Genomic DNA, 22,091 nt, shown 5'->3' with positions numbered 1-22,091 from the left:
GGACCTTAGTTTTTGATCTACAGTATATCTTTAGGCCCATTACTAGTCTGGGTCTCCAGGCTGGGAAGATTTGCTTCATAAAAATGGGCAGTGTGGTCGGTAGGTGGGTACGTCTTGGCCACCTGGGGGCAGTATGACTTAAACTAATTTAAGAAGATGAAGCAGGCCTAGCTGTAGTACATTCTTTGCTGAGGATAAAGAACAATGACGGTGACATGCATTCAATCAGTTGCTAATGGCTAAAGGTCTGCAACACCGATGCGTAAGTGCAAGCATCAAGCTAGCAAATAAATGCTCAGCTCTGCGGGGTTGTTTTTAAGTACACAAATGTCATTCTCTTTGTTTCATGTTTAATAAGATAGTAAACTTCCACATGGAGTGTCAATAAACAGTTTGAAGTTTTTAATATAATTGTTCACGAATTGCATCTGCTAAATGGCAGCTTGTTGTGGAGTCACTGCCAGAAGATCGTATCTCAAGTCAAATGGGACAAACGCCTGTCGCTCGTATCTCAATGGAGTACTTTTTCTGCTTAAGTACAGATTGTGAGCACTTTGTTTCACCTCTGTATGGGGTGAGTACTTGGTTATGTGAGCAGCAGCAGCTTGAGGGCACAGATTGAAAATCGATGCAGGCCGCATTCCATTGCATGTGCAATTGAAGCCAGGGCCTCACACTTGATTTTTTTTCCCCTATGTTTGGTTATTACTTCATTGCATATGCTCATCAAGAATACGAATAAATACGTGTCCTTCGTAGTTCTCGGAAAAGGTCCCTGTGAAAAGGCTGGTTGTAAAGTATTGTTTAACCCTTTCGCTACCGATTTTTTTTCTAACCAAAAAAAACAACTATGGTTTTCATTATTTCTATGTCTCGGATACTAGGGGGAAAAAAATCCCACTTCCATAGATTTGGTTACACACTATTATCAATATATTTCTGCACAACTAGATGGTTCTTTCACGAGAAAATGTACAACGGAACCTACCTTGTAGAGAGTCGACCCAGCACTGGTTTATTGTGTATGGAAAAGTCACTAAATGCAACTAGAATCTGTAGGTAAGTGTGTAATGAACCGATGGGATGCCATCTTATCGTATTGCTTCAATTCCTGTACCCACTGCGATTTTTGAAAAGCTTTGGGACGCATTGTCCCAACGGGAGTGAATGGATTAAATAACAGAACGAAACAAACAAAAAAGCAAATAGAACGCTGAAAAACGACTATTTTTTTTAACGTTGTGATTATTTCACGTACCACTAGAGAGAGCACGCACGCACAATACTTGTGGCGCAAATAACGCACCACATTTTACATCGCTGCGTAAAACAAACGGTAAATAAATGTCAGAAACGTGCAACAATTTGCATTGGTGTGTGCACTTAAATTGATATTGTGTTGAAAGTACTCCTAAAACGTGACCATCTACAGAGAGAGCAGCTGACAGTAAACAGTGGTCTATTTTATTGAATGTCGTTTAATTAATGCATTTCAAGTACTCCAAAAAATTACATCTCTTTGCACAATACAATTGAATTTTTTTGTTGTTTTTTAGTAAAAATGTTCAAAGTGAACAAAAAATTTCCAATACTGTATAAAACACAGTGAACATTAAAATCAGACAGTAGTATTACTTTTTAATTGTGTGTTCTTTCGGCCTACATCACCTACAACAATTCAAAATCAATTTGGACATTGCAGTGCACGTTTATCTAAAAATCTTTTTTTGTTGTTTTTTAAACCAAGACTACGAAAAAAAAAAGTAAATTTACAGGCATTATTCTTCTGCTCTTCTAGCCAAACCATGCCACAGTATAACAAAGACTAAAATGAGAATGTCACATTAAATCCATCACACTCAATTGTTTTTTTTATATCATCGATGACAGCGGAGAAAAAGCATCATAAGTAAACTCCAGTTGAACTAGCACATACAAGAACATAAATAACTTAGTGATTTCTCACATATGAACATCTTGGAATTGGAATAAAAAAAAAAAAAAACTCAACAGACGTATCAAAATGTAATTTTCAGTTTTCAATGAAATGCAAATTTTCAAATTACTGTACAAGTTTACATGTTAGATTCTGGAGCCAAGAATGCTATTTTATTTAAAAAAAAATGTTTTTTGTACAGACATTACACAGGCCTGATTCATCCATCATGTAACATTAAATACGACACTTTTCCTCATCCTGTCCGCAGTAAAATTTGCGATCACTTCCACCCTCAGGACAGTGTTGTAAGACATTAGTTGTGATTTCCACTGCATGCACTCGAAATGCAATAATGCAAAGATAACTCAATTCAGACCGGTCGGCCAAAAAAATAATGCATGAAATATATAATGCAAAAATGATGTGCTTTAATGTTAGTGTCAAGCAAAGATCGACTCATCGATGTTATCTTGCGAAGGGAAAAAAATGCCTGAGGTGAAACGTGCCCTTTAAGACTTGCCTGCAGGTGCGTTTTGCATTTTATAAGGTGAGTAAAAAACATCACAACCGATTCAAAACTAGGAAGCGTCAGTCAAAGCTGTGAAATTCTGCCTTAACAACCCTTCTGTCTTTTTATTTTCACATTAAAAGTTGACAGCATTGTGTTGAGACATATTACAGACCAAAGTCAATCAGTATACTCACATTTAATCAATGCCACCGCATGCCCACCAAAAAAAATGAAGATTAAAGGTCCCCTATCATGGAAATTCAACTTTTAACCATGTTACAATGTTGATTTCTTACCCTAAACACATGCAAAGTGTTATATCCTGTCACTGATGTATTTCTAAGAATTCCTTGCTTATTCTGCGCCGAAGCAGACAAAAAGGGCTGACGAGAGCCGCCATGACATCAGAGGGACAAGGAAAGCCCTCGTACCGCCGCTGCAGTGGATCACACGCCCAAGTACTGAGTTTCATTTATGAGTTACAAAGTTTACTAGAGAAAATATCAAAGTGTCAAAAATGTGTGTTTGGGAGCACACGGCTGAAAAACGAGCAGGATTTTGCCATTTTATCATTTATCTGCCTATTCGGAACTATGGAACGTTTAAAATACCATGATATAGGTCCTTTAACAACAGAAGAAGCTTACCTTTATTTCATGAACACATCCACGCAATTTTAAACTTATTTCCACTTGCATTTCACTAACGCTCAATTCTAAACTAAGCTGCAACTTTCCCCATTCTCAGCTTGAGTTAGTGGTTATTCATTTTCCATACAGCTAAATTAAATTGGTAAAAGACAAAAAAAAAAAAAAAAAAAAGCATGAGAAGCAGAGTAATCCTTCCCGCACGCGACACAAGCAACACGTTAGCAAGAACTAAATCAATGGAAAGACGACCTTGGAGAACGAAAAAGGATATGGTGACCGTTCAAATTGAGAAACAAGCAACCCAAAGTGAACGAGCTCCACCTGATTGGACGACCGCAGAGAGGACCCGACGGCATCAGATCGTCGGCGACAATATCCGAGGAACTCCTGGCGACCGTCATTCCTTCGTTTATGTGTTAAAAGTCCTGAGAGCGCTAACCGAAAAATAAAACCAAAGCAAAGAAGAGTGTGAAGAATTACACATTTACAGTAGAAGAAATAGTTCGTTTTCACTTATGATACACTAAATATGTACAGTCACATGCAGGAGACCGTCTGCGCAAGAGAACAGAGCATGTGTCCTTCGCCGTTTCGGGATGTGCGGAAATCACAAAATTGGCGCCGATCCCCCGCCGAGTGTCTCGCTCTCACGTGTGGCCGGAACGGCGCAAGAAAAGCAGGCGTCGACTCGCCGTCGCGACAGAACCAAAACACATCACTAAAGTGGACTAAAGCTACAGATGAATTCCTTAACCCCTTGGCACGCCTTTGGAATGAACAAAAAGTAAGAGAACGATGAGCCAAAATGGTAAATGGACTTTCACTTATAAAGCGCTTTTCTACTTTAGGTACTCAACGCGCTTTACGCTAACTAGTCATTTACCGACTGATGACGCAGCATCAGGAGCAACTGGGGCTTCGGTGTCTTGCTCAAGGACACTTAGACGTGGTCTTGATGGTCGGGGGATCGAACCCACGGCCTTTCGGCTGGGAGATTGCGCGGCGTCGAGATGGCTGAGCGGGTCGCTGGATTTTTTTTCTCTGCGTGTCAGTAAGATGGAGAATACGCTGGCGACTAGCAAACATGTCGGGCTTTTCTTTGGATGGAGTGACGCTTGAGTTTCCCACTGTAGGCACAAGGAGGAGCCAAGGCATTGGAGGGGGGTGGCGAGGGGAGGGGGGGGGGGGGTCTGCGGAGGAGAGGGGGTGTCTCAGCGTCTCATCTGCCCCATCTGATAGTTCTCTCGAGGCTGGCGGTGGTGTCGCTGGTGTTGCTGCTGGGCCTGCCGCTGAGGCTGCCTGGAGGCCTGCCGCGGAGCGCCGTGGCCGCCGTGCGCCGACTGATGCTGCACCTGGGAGCCGGCGTGCTGCTGCGCCCGCCGCCGCTTCAGAGTACCTGTCGGGGGAAAGAGGACGCAGGGTGAGCCGTCCGCGGAGTTGCGTGCCCGATTTGCGTCTCGTAACATCCCCGCTGGCTAGTTGGATCAAATCAAATTGGCAACGATACGCGCCGTCTAATAATTCATACGCTTCGCTTATAGTTTGAACCTTTTGGCATTTTGTCTGTGAGCGGCAAGCTTAAAAGGGACATCAGTGAAATGGTCCAAACGCACCTGGAAGCGGTTTCGGAGGAGGAAGCTTGGGGTTACTGCTGGGTGTATGTACGCTGCAGATCTTAATGAAGCCCGCCATGAGCATTATGAGAGCGATGCCCATCAGCAACACTGCCCACCAGTGCGCCTGGAAACAAAATCCAGCAACAACAAAGCCTTAAAGGTGAGCAAAACAGCATTTCTTCGGAAGGCTGATAACTCCAATTTAAAAGGATTTCAAATTTGTGTGCAGTTTTAAATTTTAGTTCCGCTTTTATACTTGTTCCTAGGTGCATATATTTTTAGCTCATGCAATCTCATAGCATAGATGTAGTTCCTTATATATGTATTTTTATATATGGAAGGACGGAGGTAAAATTGAACGTACCACAATCCACTCGGCAATGTTCTCATAGAGCTCCGGGTTGAAAATGGCCTTCTTGAGGCGAGCGAGCGGGCCGTCCGCGTCCACCAGGCGGCATTTCATGAACACGTCGCAGTAGCCCTTGAAGTCGTTGCAGGGCGAGCCGGCCGGCAGGGTGGTCACCTTCTTGTTGAAGAAACGAGCCAGGCGCTCCGAGCCCGTACTGCTGCACGTGTTGGGATTCACTGGACAGATGAGGCCGAGTCAATTAGGGCGGCGGCGGATGAGCCGCCGTTCCCGCGGCGCGTAACCTAGTGCGCGACTCACTCTTCTCCATGCAGCACACGTGACAAAGCTCCGTCTCATCCTTTCCTTCTTGGCTGGCGCAAGTGCAAGCTTCCAGGCCGTACTTCTCACAGATGGAGCCGGAGCAGCCCTGCGGGCGAGCGGCGGGAGAAGCTCAGCCGCGAATCTGCAGGAGGCCGGCCGTTGGAAAACGTCGCTAGTCACTCACCCCGTTGAGACAGACTTGAGTCTCGCCGTGACAAGCGGTGAAGTTGGCCTTGGGCTCCGACGACGGGCACTGGGCGCTCACTCCGTTACACATGCCCTGGTGAGCGCACTCCGACTCGTCCCTGCACTTCTCGTTGCTTCCCTTGTAGCTGCACTCGGGGGTGCAACACGGACCCTGGCTGGGACTGGGAGTAAAGACGCAAGGAGTGGGTTCAACACAAGAAAAGGGTCGCAAATGACGGTCTGAAAATTTCATTTGAAAATATGGCACGTCGCAAATGCACCTGCAGACTTTGCCGGGCTTTAATTTGCACTTTTTGTTATCTGGCTGGTTGGCGTCATAGCAGCACTGGTCCCTGCACTGGTCACTGTAGCCGCAGTCGCACTCCTCTCCTGGCTCCACCAGGCCGTTTCCACAGATGGGCTGGCCAGACTCTGGGTGGAAGGGGAAGAAAAACATACAGATGAAGTCCGTTCCTTCTGAAATCTAGTGCGAATGACGCTTACTGCTTAGTTCCTCAAATTTCCCGCACACTTGAATTTCCTGATTGTGGAGAATGTGCCAAGTTTTTGTAGGACGACACAAATATGATATTTACTATTTCTATTTATTCATTTCAAATCCAATATATCCCCATCATACGTTTGTCATATGTGAATTTGCCGGCATTGTCGTACATACCAACGAAACAGTTGCTTCTCTTTTTCTCCAGCACTTGGCTGATGTTGCGCACACTACAAATGGAGAACTTGTTGTTGTTTAATTTGTCTCCGGACGTAGCTCTGGCGTACATGATGTAATTGCCCTTCTCCTTTTTGTCTTGGCTTTTGGATTCACCCGGGGTGCACTCTGATCCAGAGTCGTGCTGTTTAAAGAAACAAACAAAAAAAACCCATATATATATATATATTTATATAAAAACAAAGGTCAAAAGAAGATCAGGCAACAAAAGGTGGCCACACTTGATTTAACCTTTCCTGCTGCTACTCACCGGGGAGCCAAAGTTATGCCCGACTTCATGTGCAAAGGTGATATGAGAGACTTTGGGAGGTACGTGGGAGGCGTAGTTTTGAACTGTGATAATGCCTGTGTTGAGTGACTTCTTCTTCCCGTCTGAGTACAACTTGCTTTTTTCACAGATCCCTCCCGAACTCCCTGACACAGATAAGCACATTTTTAAAAAAATCAAGCAATCCTCCAAAGCATGCATGTAACCAATGTTCTGTGATAAGCAAACAAGATGTACAATTATATCAATGTTTCATGGCCAACAACAAGTCTAATCCTTTTTGATGTTTGACTCTGGTTTCCATAACAACAGAGTCCTTTTTTCAGGGAACCTTTTTTTTGTAATGATACACTGCTCACTGGGCAGTGAGCTCAAACTCTTTATGAGTCATAACTTCTTGACCACTGACCACAAATTAAAAGACAGATTCAATGATTTATATCACTGTGAGCAAAAACAGGCAACATCTATCGAGCAAAAATACGTCCAATGTGCCTCGTTAAGTCTAAACACGTTATTCTGAATAATATTACATTTGTGTAATACGAATAAAGCAATTAATCCACGCAGCCATCCATCTCAAGCTGCTCGTATTTTGGCCTTATACCTTCTGATGTTGGCGGAAATTGACAAACTGTCTTCAGGCTTGCGTTGTAAATGTCACGAGATAAAGATGAACATTTTTATTACACATGTACAAATGTAATAATATTCCCGACATCATGTTCACACTGAGGGCACACGCTCTGCCTCGAGTTTCCCTTTAAAAACATGGCTAATTATTTCCAGTTAGTGGACAATGCGGAACAGATGGCTCCGCCGTACCTGAAGGCGCTCCAACCCAGGCCAAACCCAAGACGCCGTCATCAAAATCTCTGTCGGTGAAAACGTAAGCCAAACAGTAGTCATCGTGGTTCTGCTCCGAGTTCAGCTCCAGGAACTTTTCCACGCCGATGTTACCAAAGCGAAATGGGTTGGACTTGTCCCTCTCATCACTGGTGGTGTTTATCTATGCGGGAGGGAGAGAGCTTTCTCATCGGAAACACTGAGGGAGTATTTTTAGCATTTAAAAAAACCTTACCCTGATTCGTTTCACCATGAAACTGATGTTGCGGATCCCTAAAAAGTCCGTGCCCTGATAGATGGCATTAATGGCCTTGACGTGACTGGAGATCTGAAATGGCAGATTTTTTTTTTTTTTCTTTTGTAAGGCTGGAGAAGATTAATGGCATTTTCGTTTCTTTCAATGGGGAACACATGAACTGGAACTCCTGAAAGGACCTCTGCAAATCCAAATAAGCATTGAATGTAACTACATGCAGGGGCGTCAGTTTCTAGGCAATGTGCTGTTGACACTTAGCTCACGCCTGTGTGGGAGTGTCAGTTTAAATTTACGTGTGTACCTGCAATGCAGACGAACTGAAATCATTCTTGTCATTAGGATTGATTTTGCATGAGGTGTACTAATTTGTATCGACACATTCTTTCTATGAAGTGCAATGAACGACTTGAAACAAAGACAGTTCGGCATGTTAATTAGCGTGCGGAGAAGGCGCGAAGAGCAAATGCCGTGAGTCATTATCGCATGTTACACAATCAGCCAAGCGTTATGAGTGGCAATCGCATCCTTAATCCCAGGCGGGTCTTATCTGTTTAGGCGCATCTTACCTGAGCGATGACAGCCTCTCTTGTCTTGTAATACTTGAAGAAGAGGTGATCTGTTTGGATGAAGAGCTGGCATGTGTTCTTCTCAGCCTGCGCCATCCTTTTCTTTCTCAGCATCACAGATTCATTGAGGACTGCCTCGCTGTGGATTGTCTGGTGTGACAGAGGAAATGGACTGCAGTTACATTAAACATTGAGGGCATTTACAACCGAACAGCAGCTGAATAAATCATGTCTGATATTTCTAGTCCCGAACCTTCATTCAACATGCATTTTTTTTATATATGGCTCATGAAAGAAATAATGGCGAGTGTGTTTTAACAAAACAAATTTAATTTATTATGACGTGAGGACGTTGACATGATATGTCTTCCGTTAAGACAGTGTTTCTCAACTATATTTTGCCAGGCCCCCCCTAGAAAAGAGAAAACTCCCCCCCCCCCCCCCCCCCCTCAGTTGATGCACTGAAAATAAGATTATTATTGATGAAAATTATATAAATACACCTACACATGTATCCTTTTTAACATTGACAACAGAAAAACGCAATATAAAACAACTTTCAACAACTGTTAATTATTTTTATCGTGTTTATACGGGTTATAGCTTAGTCTAAAACATAAAAAAAGAACCAAGTGCACCAAAGTGCCCTTAAACTAAAAGAAAAGGATTACTTTATTGCAATTACATTTCACATGACAAAAACAAAAGCCTTTTTCCTGGGATCATCCGCGCTCCCCCTGGCATCACCTCGCCCCCCCCCCCCCCCCCCCCTCCCCCAAGGGGGGCCCGCCCCACTATTTGAGAAGCACGGCATTAAGACCACATAAATAAACCAATGAAGTTCAGTGCAAATTGTGTCAAAGGCTGTATTGTGCCTCCTCATGTGATTTAGCCACAAGACCTGAAAATCTCAGAGAAAGCCAGCAACCCACCACAAACCCATAATAATGATAATAACATAATACATTAGAGCCTTGTGGTGCCTTGATTTACATATTTTACAGTTGCATATTTTTTGCTTTAGATTTCAAGCTAAAAATTTAAGATACACGCTCTGGATGGTGACAGCGAACACATCTGAATTCACAACAAACAGCACTTTGACGAATGGTTAACAAATGTTTAAAAATAAGATTGAAGATGTTTAATGCCACTGCCGGTTTAAGTTTACTGTCAAACTAAACATAAAACAAAGATAATTATGCATTCTGTGCTTAAAACAATCAAAATACCTCCAAAATTGTTTTTTTGTTTTTTTTTAATTTATGTTAAATTTTGTACACTAAACAAACTTTTTTTCCTTTTTTTTTCCCCACTAGCCACCAGGGGGAAAGATCCCAACGCCCATTAAAAAAAACGAAACTTCTCAAATCGTTTAAATCGCAAATTCAAAACGTTAACAAACAACTAAATTACGGTGACATTACCAGTGTTTTTACCTGTGGCTTGGGCTCTGTTATGGCAGCATCTAATGTAAATTAGCCGCAAGCTAGCAGCGCTTGAGCGCTCCATATATGCTGACGAAATAGACAGAAATTACTCAGCAGTCTGACGCAGTTGCCGTTCCTACTGATCACATTTGAACTGCTTTTGAGGTGACCAATTCGGCTCGAAATTTACTCTCACACTCCCTGCCCGTACATGAAAATGGCTTGAATCAAGCTTATGACGAGAGGAGCAATTCATACTCACTCGCGGCCTTGTGAAAATGAGCGGTCAAGATGGATGGATGCATGTTTTGCCTGGCCGGCATTCAACAACATAATGAAGAAGGTGATGCAGCTACACGCTAAGAAGGCGTTTTATTTCCTGGTAAGAAATATCCGTACAATAAAACTCTTATGTAATAAGAAATGAATTCGCCAATGCGTCAATTCTAATTTATATGTACGTATTACACAGTGGAAAGTATAAAATATCATGCTATAGGCCCTCTAATGTTAAGACTGTTAAAAAAAAAAAAAAAAACATCTACTCTGCTTGTTCTTTGGGGGGGTTGCAAGAGTAGCAGCAACACTAGGTCAGTGTTAATTAAAGGTGGACATTACCTTTGATTGGCGGAATATTTAAGTTCTTATTAGAGATTTTATTAGATCATGTGGTCGTGCTGTTGTGGCTAGGCGTAAATTTCCCTGGCCATGTTTGCCAATGAGCTAACCATCAGATTAATCACTTCCCTTTCTGTCAAACACTTCTACTGCAAGCGTGTTGTGAAGTTCACCTTGGACGGCTCTTCAACAGCGGAGGCCTGGTACTTCTTCATCTTCTCAAAGACCGAGCTATCAGCACAGCCTCCCTCTGGGCCGTACTTGTGAGGATAGTCTAAGCGAAAGAGGCCCACACAACACGGTCAGGATTATGGAGACAACGTGAGCTACTTAACCCAATGAGTCACTCTGTTTGTGATGCTATTCATGATCAGCTAATGGTTGTCCTTACACGCCACCTGGGGCTCCCACCGCGGCGTAAGCTTACTTTATTTAATAATTTCACCCATTTTCAACATGGTCTTTTTGTAAAAGGTGATTAGAAATTAAATATAAGTGCTTCTCACTATCTTTACCAATGTTTTGCAGACAGCTTTAATGAGCCAGCACCCTGATGAGAAAGATCATGTTACTCAGCTAATGAGCACCCCTGGATAGGCTCTGCTCTTCAGGGGGGGTTTCGTACCGATCTGCCTACATCAACTCAACCAGCTTAACCTTACACTTTCGCATCACACATATCCATGCATTAAGTAAATTACACTGTGTGTGGCCAATTCGAGTAATTGTGAGTGGTCAAGGACTCACGTATGTCATCCTCGTGGTACATGACGGAGTGGAAAGGAACATTTTTGCCCTCCAGGTACCGCTCGGTCGGCTCCACGTAGTAGTTGCCGTGGTAACTCTGAATAAAGCCCTCAAATTTACCATCCACGATTGAGCCGTGAGCAAGGGTACCTTTCTCACCTGGGGATACAAATTATAGAAGGGACAGTTTATTTGAGTGTGAGCAGCTTGTTCGTGTATAGCAAATGCCTTTAAGGGAGACTTTTCTCACCGTATATTTCTCCAGTGTAGATGTGAGAAGTATCATAAGTTGACTCTTCACCTGAAACGTCTACCTTCAAGTCTGGCGCGAACAAGCTAGTATCTCTCTTCAGGCGTAAATTAAAATGCCTGAAACAAAACAAATAGGTAAGGTGAGCAAAACAGCGTCATCACCATATTTTTCAAAACGGTCTAAAATGTTTGGCATCTTGCAGAGATGGGTGCTTGTGGATTTAGACTCAAATTGGGTCTTGCTTAAGGAGGTTGACAACATTCACGCAGCATTTGAGGAATAGAGTGAATGCAAATGAGAGGGGAAAGCAAACTGAAAATATGGTTTGTTTATCAAAAGGAATTTTGTTCAAAAAGGGAAGAAACAGTAAACGGGTCTCTATTAGCAGCATTTCAGCCTCTCAACAACATTTTTTTCCGATTTCCTTTGTCTTGTATGACAGCGGAATATCACGGTGTTCGATCAAAACAAAACAATAACAAATGTCCATTTTTATTTTGGAAAGCAATGATCAATATTTTAGCTGTTGTGACATTATTGACCAAACCAGTAAATTAATCATGAAAAAAAAAATCCAATGGGAAACATCCTGTTTTTGAATGATGATAGACATTTTTAAAAAACAGATTCATGTTTATTAATTGATTATTGAGGTTATCTGTAGTTGCAGACCTATTGATTACACTATTTTTAAAATCAAGTAGCGGGCATTCAATATAGGGATGCAACTACCAAGAATACTTGATAATAGGATATCGTACAGAAATTTGTAATAGGATATTGATTATTTGGATAAATATTTTTATTTGCTTAGACCACCAAATAACATTTCCACGTAGTTGTCAAAATGACCAACTATTTTATAAGTTTGTTAGGTTTTTTTTTTTTGTTTGTTTTGTTTTTACTTAACTGTGCTTAGCAGTCTACTTTCCTTTCGAAAAACATTACATTTTCGGCAAATCGTTCCCGATAAATGTTGGTTTAAGAGAAGAATTAGCTAGCTAAAAGCGCATTTGAGTCAGAATGGTTTGCTAAAATTTCACTGAGATGAATGGCAACAGTGTCAGGCTGTTGTCATCAAAACGTACATTTACAGTATGTTGACACCAGCCTATATGGAGTGCTCAAGCACTGCTAGTTAGCAGCTAATTTATGCTAGAAGCAGCTATAACAGAGTATGAGTCACAGGTATATAGGGCAAAGAAAAAAAAAACGCCTCAAGCATTAGTTTTTAAAAGCAGAGATTCCAACTCCAATTACTCAAGTACTGTACTTGTTTCAACATGAATCTGATGTGCTGTGCAGGGAAAGGCGGACGTGATTGTGGACAACATGCGGAAATTAATGGAAAAAGGCAGAAATTATTTGAGGACAGTATGCGGACGTTAAAGGGGGAAGGGTGGACAGGAAAGAGGGCGCTAAAGGCACGCCATCAATCACACGGTCCAAGTACAATTGAGCAACTGCGAGAGAATTCTAGATAAACTAATCCATGATTCGAAAGTGGAAGTAAGTTTGCCAAGTCAAGAAGACAAAGCCAAATCTCTGTGTAAACAAGGCAAGGGGGCCCGTGTTGAAACACCAATTTGGCCATTGGATTAATGATGAAAGAACTTTCACTCTTGCTCGAGCTTTTGGAAAAGCCGGACGGCAACGAGACTGACTCGGCCATTGACGAGAGGGAACCTGGCATATTCGAAGGAGAACTTATAAAATACTAATTACTAATAATATGATGTGCCTTCCTCCATCCATCCATTTTCTCGAGCCGCTTAACCAATCCAATCCAGTCCACACAAGCGTCGCAGGCTTGCTGGTGCCTATCCCAGCTGGCTTCGGGCAGTAGGCAGGGGAGACCCTGAACTGGCTGCCAGTCAATTGCAGGGCACACAGAGACCAACAACCATTCACGCACCCAATCACACTTATGAATACTTTAATATGTCCAATTCATCTGCCATGCATGACTTTTGGAGTGTGGGTATGATGTGCCTTGTGTACAGTATGTGTTAAATACAAAAATAGCAGTCGTAAATGAAACTGTATCTTTTATCACAATAAATCCCAAAGACGTAATTTTGCATTTTTAAGATTCCAGACATTCTATCCCGGCCGGGTAAGTATTGATTTTTTTTCAAATACTTCCATGTGTTAGGCCAAAGGAGTGTCTAAAAATGCTTAGTACTAAAAGAGTTAATGATAGATAAAATATTGACGTTTTAGTGCTAATAACGGCTAAATATGTGGACTATCCCCAAATAGGTAATTTTATGTTTTTAAGAGTTCAGTTGTTCATTCCCAGGTACAGTACTTATATTTTTTTTCCAACACTTTCAAGCTAAAGGAGTTTCTAAAAATTGTCTGGTACTTATTGTAATGCAGTGAGAATTCTGGTCACAAAATTACGGTAGTGTGTAATATTATACTGAATATGCAACGCATGTTATCCACCGTTTGTGGATGTAATGCAGTAAAGTAAATGTTCAGAGGGAGTAATGTGCACCTAGCTATGCTCAGAAGAATTCAAACAGAAAAGAAACGGACACATCTTTGCTTTTCAAGGAAACAGGCGTCTGTCTTCCTTCCGTGTTTTGCACAGCTCTGATCATTCTCCCCCCTATTAAGCAGCGTCAGAGGTTGGCAACAGCAGGCTCTGCTCCACACAGGATGATAAACAGTCATTGCCGAGCGCTGAGCCAGATGGTCATGGAGATTGTGGACGTGCTTGTACAAAACACGCTACCTCCTCATTGTACCAGATGAAGGACCGGTCATCAACATATTTCATTTAACATACCGGTAAATGTTTTTCTTCTCCAAGCGTAGCTATAATTGAGAATCATTTTCAAGAAACAATGTACTGTATTATACTCATCCATCTCACTAAGCCTAAAGCTTCTATATCTCCCGTGAAAGCTTGTTTCATTGACTTGAGAAGCTTGAGAAGGACATGAGCCATTGACAGCAGAGGCCATTGGAAAATTTATGTCAGGCATTACCGTGAAGAACTGCCAATACCAATATGTACATAAGATATCGTATTTGAGCTACAACTACTTCCTAAGATTTGGTTGAAAAATAGTAATAAAAACGTAGCCTCCAAAATGCTGTCAAAATAGTTTCACCTTTCCCACATGTTTCTAACAATTTTTAACAAAAAAATAAATGTTTTCTTTTGTAACTGTTGCCACTGTCAATAAAAGGAAGATGAATCGGCACAAATTTGAGAAAATGAAACCACACAATTCTGCCAATTAGAGGAAAAGCTTCACGCTTTTTATAGTCAGCAGATTATGGCTCTTTAAACAGTGGTCAAAAATGATCAGTCAAATGACCAACATTTGGTGATTATTTTAACTTTTTATATTTCTGTCGGCCCAAAAATACCCCTCTCAGTCAGGACCAATTTTGTCCAAAATGTTCAAACAAATCATAATTTCATTTAATTAAAGCACAATGTTCAACTGTAACAAAAATTAAACATGCATCCAGTCAGGCTAGAGGGCAGCGGGGACTTTAAACAAAAATCAATCTCTGGTGCACACTCGAGTTCTCTCCTTTGAGAACCAAACCAAAATTTTAATGTGCATCTTCTGTAATGAAAAACGAATTATGATTTGTTTGGTTGGGCTAATAATAAAATGTTATGATACTGCACTCATGCACTTGTACGAAAAATAATAACCCATAATTTGAGCCAGGTGGTTAGTGAAAGAGCAGCCCCAGGATTTAATTAGCTCAATCAAAAACACTTGGGCAATATGAGACCTAATAATACAATGACTTGTTTCAAAATAACTGTCTTTGAAAAATGATTTACATGGCGCTCGCTAATGCTATTATTAGTTGACTGCAGATGACAGCCACAATGTTATAGCAATTAAAAAGCGTGGCTGATTAAATGCTCTCAGCCCAAACAAACACTTCTCTGAGGAAAGATTAAAGGTGATGATGTTCTGACTTGTCACAAACCTAATTAGCACCCAGTCACTTTGTGCACTCTATCAAAGATGACATCGTATCAATCGTGAAGAGCTCGGTTGTATTTCGCACCTTCTGACCTCTGGTGGCGCTAAAGCACAGTTCTCTTTTCATTCTATGTCTGATTTGTGCCTTTTCTGGTACATTTTACGCGGGTTGGTGACTGCTTTGTGATGTGTTGCCGTCATCTTTTATTAGCCTTTTATCGTACCTGTAGCACAACAGACCCTGTGCACTGCTTACCAGAGGTGGGTATTTAAAAAAAAAAAAAATCCACTGGTCCGTCAATAATTTAACAACACCTGCGATGTTTATTTCTACAAGGAGACCCCTCATACTGAAGCTTCAGAAAATGAACCCGTTTTCAAAGCAATTGGCCCAAATGACCGACAAAAGTTTCAATGACTATCACTAAAACTTATATAACTGTACTCTATGCAGTTGGCGTCCACCACGTTCGCTCTCTTCTTGACGCTTATGCGGGTGGAGAACTCGTGGCTCGATTACTTTACCTATCAACTGCCTGTAGCTTCACACGACATCGTCCCGATTTGCATATTGTGTAAGAGGTTCGTGTACAGGCATGAATTTGTGTGTTGTAAAGCGTCGTAGTTGAGGAAGAATTGTATTGAAAAGACTATGCACTCAAGTTTTATAAACAGTGTTGGATTCCCTTTCATTTCTGGCCTGAACAGGGACGTTGATGCCATTTTTCTTACTCCTTCCAACATGTGGTTCCGAGTTAAGGTCTCCCTCCAGGATACAGTACCGGCCACCCTCCCTTGTCACAGAGCACGGAGGATAGCTCGGACTCTATGATGACTACTATCACGACTCTCTAGCATTACCTTAAGTTGTACGTTCCCACCAAAGGCTGAATATTGTTGACACGTGCGTAATTCTACTTACTTCACTCTTCCTCAACACAGGCTAGATAGATGTATGATATATGACCATTCACTTTTCCATTGCCATTATATTTCTGCCTGAGTAGTCACAGAAACTATATTAGCTATGAGGAAGACTAACGAAAAAAAACCCATCTTGAGACAACTACAATAAAGAGGAGACTGAGGAGTAGGATAGTGCACCATGAGGATGACTAACGAAAAAACACCTTGAGACAACTACAGCAAAGAGGAGACTGGGAAGTAGGATAGTGCACCATCTAAAGCTGAAGATGAAACAGGGTAAGATAACCTAATGAAGATATTTTTGTCACTTCCTACCCATGTGTACTCAAATGTTCCAATGATACGAGGATGACTATTCTGTCCAACCAATGAGCAACCAGCAGTAGTTAACGTCACTACTATAAATGGTACCTTGTAGTACCTTGCTTTTGACAGTGCAAATTGGTCACCAATGACTGTTTTTTGGTATTCTGACAGAAAATGGGATGTTATAGTCCCCATTTCATCTTTTGGCATTTCATCTTGGCACACTTATTTTTATGTTGGAGGTACTTTACCACTGTGTTACCACTAAATCAATGAACATTTTTCAATAGAAACCAATAAGGTAACACGCAGTAATCAAGTTACAGCTATATGTTTACGGTACGAGAAGGAAATGAAAAAAAGCGCTCTGTTGCTCTCTAAGCTGAGCAACAGCACTCTCAGCAGTCACACCCAATTTCCGAGGTGAATCATATCGCTTGGTAAAAGCTTGCACTTTCAGTTTATCATTTCACATTAGCACCATTCCAACAACAAGAAAACCAAAGCTTTGTGCAGACAGGAAATCATGCTTTTTTTGTAGGTTGGGCTGTCAATATCAAATATTTTTAAAATATATTAATCCATCAATTTTTCCAAAGAATAATTGAGAAATGCAAGTAGATTTAAAATTACTCTACTAAGGTTGATTGTAGCAACACTACTATATAATATAATATATAACTACTCATTATTATCTTCTATACATAAGACACCATTAGACACAATTTGCCTATATTAATGGGTCTGGCAATCTCAATTACCATTTAAGGTCAACAAATGCTCACTACCATTTAGTGCACATACATGTAACACATGTAATAGTGTCCAAGTCATAGACGATGCTTAGCAATATTCCATCTGTACTCTCTGTTGAGAGTGGTGTTGCCCGTAAAGATACTCTGAGGAAAATAATTTCCTGTTCATCATCATCATCTACTTGATGAGCTGACTTACTTAAGTACAACAAATAGCAACAGCCATTCGACCACTAGATGGTGGACCAAGACAAGTAATGAAGCGATTATGTCAAGAGGGTCTTTACATATGTCTTTTCCCCCCAAAGTACTTCTGTGGCATGCTTTTTCCATTAGGGAATAATTTACCGTAATTTTTGTCACTTGTTTTAATTTGGATAATGTCCCAAACTTGTAATATCCCCTGTTTTTTAGCGGACTCCTTCTCCTTTGCCGCCATTGAAACAGCGTATTTCGGCAAGAAAGGTCCATGTAGAAAATGGTGGAGCTTTGAATTCGGCTTATTTGACTTGGTCGACATTTCACCCACATCCAGTGGGATAAAATTAGCAAAAAAAGAATCTGAACCCTCACTGAGATGGTCTTCATAGCCATTTAGATTTTCTAGGATTTAAGGAAAAATAGCTTTCCCTTGCACTTCAAAAGGTCTGCTAGGATTCCTTATCAAATGTCATCAAAATTGAATTGACAAAACAAGAAAATATATCACAAGTAAGAATCTATAAAAATACAACACAAAAAAATGTTTATTTCATTTTAAATATGACCAACCTTCCATGGGCGTGAAAATCTAAATGAAGAAACTGGTCTTCGTGGGTGAGCGCCCTTTTGGCCCTCTGGTGATGGTTGTGTACCACCTCTGTGTCATAAGAAAGGCCTTCATAGTGGCGGATGTACTTGTTGAGGGGATTCCGGTAGTGTCCTGTTTGGCGGGGAAATAGGAAAAGACTCAGTATAAAGTTTCTGAAAGTTGAGGCTTGTAAAATGTTTAGTCAGCTATAATCCCAAATGTAGCTCAATATCACACAAAAAAAAACGCCATTGACACTACTCTTTTATGAAAGTTAAGGTTTTTCACTACTTGATTTTAGGTGTATTTAGTCGATGTTACCCACCAGCAAATTGCTCTGACAGCTTGCTAAGAGGGTGGACATTTTTGGCTAACGTGTGAAAATGTGGTGGACCAGTGATTATCAACATTATTAAATTGATAAGGTCACTATGTACTGTTTAACAAATAGATTATCATCAAGAGCGCTTTTTATGGTTCTTCCTTTAGTATAGTCTGCAACACCAACAACTATCTTAGCAAACTACATTCTCCAGATGCCAGTTTCATTGGCTATTGCTCATTTTCAAATGCATCCATTTCATTTATCAGTATGTGAAGCAGTACTTATGCTTCATTTTTGCTGCTTTTGTTTTTTGTGTATTCTTTTGAATGGCTGCACTGCTTTAGGGTGAGGGGCAATTAAGGACCCCTTAAAAATGAGATTGTTGATCTCCAAGGGTTTATCCTCTATAAATTCTACTTGAAACTTAAACCTGTTGGTACAATTCAATGAACGTGTTAAAATCAACAACTTTCAACTCCACACACATTCCGATGAAAATTACTACTCAAGTGCAAATATTTACTCTGCACACAGCTATTGTTTTTGCTTATGCTGAAGAAAAAAAAATGGTATACTGTAATGTTGCGAAAAACATTACCGTTTCTTTAGGTAAACTATATTAGAAAACATTTTTTTTTATTTTAGTAAAATATCATTTAACCACTTGTTATACACACACACACGCACGCACACACAGACACACACAGAATAGTGGGAGAGACATGAAAAAAAACACATCAAATGGAAAATAAATATATATAATGAAGTAAATGCAGTTTAGGACTTATTGAAATGTGTGGAAATGTTTGTTTATTTATAAGAAGACCTCAACGTTTCAACATTCTACTACATTTTCAAAAATTAGCAGTGACACTTGTCTTGATCATAAAGGTGTCACGGGTGTCAGTGGAATAACCGGGTATACGCATGACAGGCAAAGTTAAAAATATAAGAAAATGACGACACACACGCACACATACACACAAGCAATATCACATGTATTTGACTAAAAAGGAACTGTCTTCATAGCTCTGCTTAAACCACAGCCCCCAGTGTCACAGTATAATTATTTCTCCACACAGAAGTGTGGGTGGTGGGCATGGTGGAGAATTTTGCTTGAGCACCTCCACATGTTTATGCCACTGCTTCACATACCGAAACTAGCCCAAATTCCATCTGCACAAAAATTTGACAACAATGCAATTCTCAGAATCGTGAAGTACAAAACAAAAGAACCCTTTGCTGAGCCTTGCTTTGTATTTGAAGGGTCATATGATGGCAACAGATCTAATCCAGCAGGAGGTATTTTCAGTAAAAGCACTGTGTGATACTCTGTAATTACGCCTGAGCGGCATACTGTATTTCCAATCATTCAGAGTAACAATGTAATAGTACATGTAGCCTGAGCAAGTCGCCACTCATGTGCATTATGAAAAATTCAGGTGTTAACATTGAATTTTTCATTGAGGTGTGTATGAGAAGTAAAAGCTGTGACTGTTCTGCAATATTCCAGTTTCCCAAAGCAAAAGACATTAATGCAATTTTATGTGAAAGGTACATCATTTTTCATTTTCACATGAAAGTTCAGAATCACAAACTTTGAATTAAAATCTCCAGGCACAGACAAACTGATTTCATACTTTAAGTTAAGACTTTAGCCTAAGAATCACTTCCTCAAGTTGTTTTAAACTTACTGTCGCAACACCAACATTTCAATATGCTTGCAAAACATATGTTTCATAATTTGTGAGTGTGACTGTAAGTCATGGTTAAGTCATGGTTATGCAAAGTTAAAGCAACAATACGCTTTGATGACTATGGTGTGTTTTTTTGGAATGACACCATGTACAGTTATTGACTTCCTAGTATAGCTCAGACATGTTCCAATAGCCCAGACATGTTCCAAGTATGAGTAGCTAACCACTACGCTCGCACATACATTATTACATATCCTACTAAATGTAGGTAGATTTTTTTGGTATTAGGCTAAAGTGCTAATGATGTTGATTTTGGTGTTATCAAATCCATAAAAATGTACACACTTAAAAGTGATTCATTTCAAATATTAGAATGTGAAATGTAATGTGTAATAAACGCAATGTGCTGCACTGAAATACATTTGCAAAAGATACTTTGAATAAGACAAAAAAATACTTGAAGGTATTTGATAAACAAAACTGATTGTGGTTAAATATTTACTGTACAGTGTTTTTACCATTTTTCATGAACACAGTGATTGGAAATTGAATTGTTTTGGCCAGGTCATGTTCAATAAAACATATGATCAATGTAACTGTATTGTGTTCAGTTACTACTATCCATGTTCATATTTTAACTAATGCACCAAGTTAGAGCAATTGGTTTCTAAAATTTGGTTCTTCTGAAATGTCGTTGGTTCTTCTGAAATGTCTTTCATAAGAAGGTAACATTTGTACGGGAATAAATTATTCGCCAAATCAAAGAGAATCGAATTCGGAAATCTGAATGAGATCCAGACCTATTATAGCATAACAAACGATTGAAAAAACAAACTCAGTTTCAAAACAATCGAAAAATAAACTTGTCATTTTGTTAACGTCATAACATAAGTTATTTTAGCTTGCTGTAAAAATAGTTGTTTATTTGGTAGCTCAAAACTGTTTTTACAAGCCTGTTTGTTGATCGGTTAGTCGCAAATTTTATATATACATATAGATGTTTTTTACAACATCAAAAATGACAACGAAATAATAACAGTAGTAGACTCCCAGTACTGCACCGTCATGTAGCAAGTGTTTTGCGACACAAATCACATCCCAACAGCAGTTTATTGGAACACTTAAAAGATGAAAAAATAATCGAAAATGACCACCGTTTTCAATAGTGTAACTCCCTTAAGTTGATTTGTGTAGACGCGTTCGCCAAAACAATAGTAATACTCATTTAGGAGTGTTAGCGTTTAGGAGACATTTTTTAACTTAACAACTTATATTTGAACCGTTGAAATGCAACACTATTTTAAAAAGAGTGAAACACGACTTTAACGTCGACTATGTAAACGAAACAAGCTATCGGTAGCGTAAAGCTAACTGTCGGATGAAGGAAGCCTGTAGGCATCTCCCTTCTCACAACAATGGACGTCGGCGAGATAAGCACAGGAATACAACATAAACTCGGCGATGAGATCGGTGACAACCCGCGGGGGCACACGAAAAACATCGTTATTTTTCAACGCGCCGCCCGAATCGGCGCAAGGCACTCCTTCCGCGTCTCATTTTTAGCCGAGATAACAGCGAAAAGGGTGCAGTCCCCTTCACAACAAGCAGGCCCCGTTGATCCCGAACGTTAGCCGTCAAGCTAGCTTAGCAAGGCAAGCCTTTCGGCAAGCCCCTTATTCACATCTTTTATCCGCGTAGTAGTTTTTCTTCACCCAAGAAAACGCCTCGCTCACCTTGAGTGTCGTGCAGCAAGTAGACGAAAATGACAAGTTTCAGGAGCAGCATATCGGATAGCTCCATTGTTAAAGCATTGATGCCGTTTGCACTTTATTGTCCTAGTTAGATAGGCGCAGACGCCCTGTGTGTTTATTGCAGTTCTACCAGTCGCCCCCTAGCTGCTGCCTGGTGACGTCACGCGCAGCTCAGTTGCTATCCCTTCCCCCGAATGCGTCCAGGATTCCGGACATTTCATTAGGTACACTTGTACGCACTCAAAGGGAGTTTCGGGTGCTATCATAAATTATAATG

At 40.5% G+C, this 22,091-nt stretch overlaps 1 protein-coding gene across 1 annotated transcript; it reads right to left on the bottom strand.

The window, feature by feature from the left end:
• Positions 1–1,442: 1,442 nt before the first annotated feature.
• LOC148422357 (disintegrin and metalloproteinase domain-containing protein 10-like) lies at positions 1,443–21,953 on the bottom strand. Its single transcript, XM_088417945.1, has 16 exons — positions 21,797–21,953; positions 18,023–18,173; positions 11,293–11,411; positions 11,043–11,201; positions 10,469–10,569; positions 8,248–8,397; positions 7,661–7,753; positions 7,405–7,588; positions 6,562–6,725; positions 6,252–6,435; positions 5,854–6,004; positions 5,571–5,754; positions 5,384–5,492; positions 5,081–5,301; positions 4,714–4,840; positions 1,443–4,496 (listed from the first exon to the last, which is right to left on the bottom strand). The coding sequence occupies exons 1-16, from the start codon at positions 21,861–21,863 to the stop codon at positions 4,312–4,314; spliced, it is 2,349 nt and encodes a 782-aa protein (XP_088274071.1). The 5' UTR covers positions 21,864–21,953; the 3' UTR covers positions 1,443–4,311.
• Between the last annotated feature and the right edge of the window lie 138 nt (positions 21,954–22,091).

This window comes from Hippichthys cyanospilos, chromosome 6 (assembly GCF_059441005.1).
Source record: "Hippichthys cyanospilos isolate Australia breed blue-spotted pipefish chromosome 6, RoL_Hcya_1.0, whole genome shotgun sequence".
NCBI lineage: Eukaryota > Metazoa > Chordata > Actinopteri > Syngnathiformes > Syngnathidae > Hippichthys > Hippichthys cyanospilos.
The sequence above is the reverse complement of the archived record's forward strand: the minus strand, read 5'-3'. Positions and strand labels throughout refer to the sequence as shown.

What these genes read in the sequence shown, in the direction of transcription:
- LOC148422357 (XM_088417945.1), bottom strand. Translation starts at nt 21,863, where the DNA reads ATGGAGCTATCCGATATGCTGCTCCTGAAACTTGTCATTTTCGTCTAC. An exon ending in TCATGGTGAAACGAATCAGG is followed by an intron (nt 7,589 to 7,660) that starts GTAAGGTTTTTT and finishes CCTCCCGCATAG; the next exon opens with ATAAACACCACCAGTGATGA. An exon ending in GAGAAGCAACTGTTTCGTTG is followed by an intron (nt 6,005 to 6,251) that starts GTATGTACGACA and finishes CCTTCCACCCAG; the next exon opens with AGTCTGGCCAGCCCATCTGT.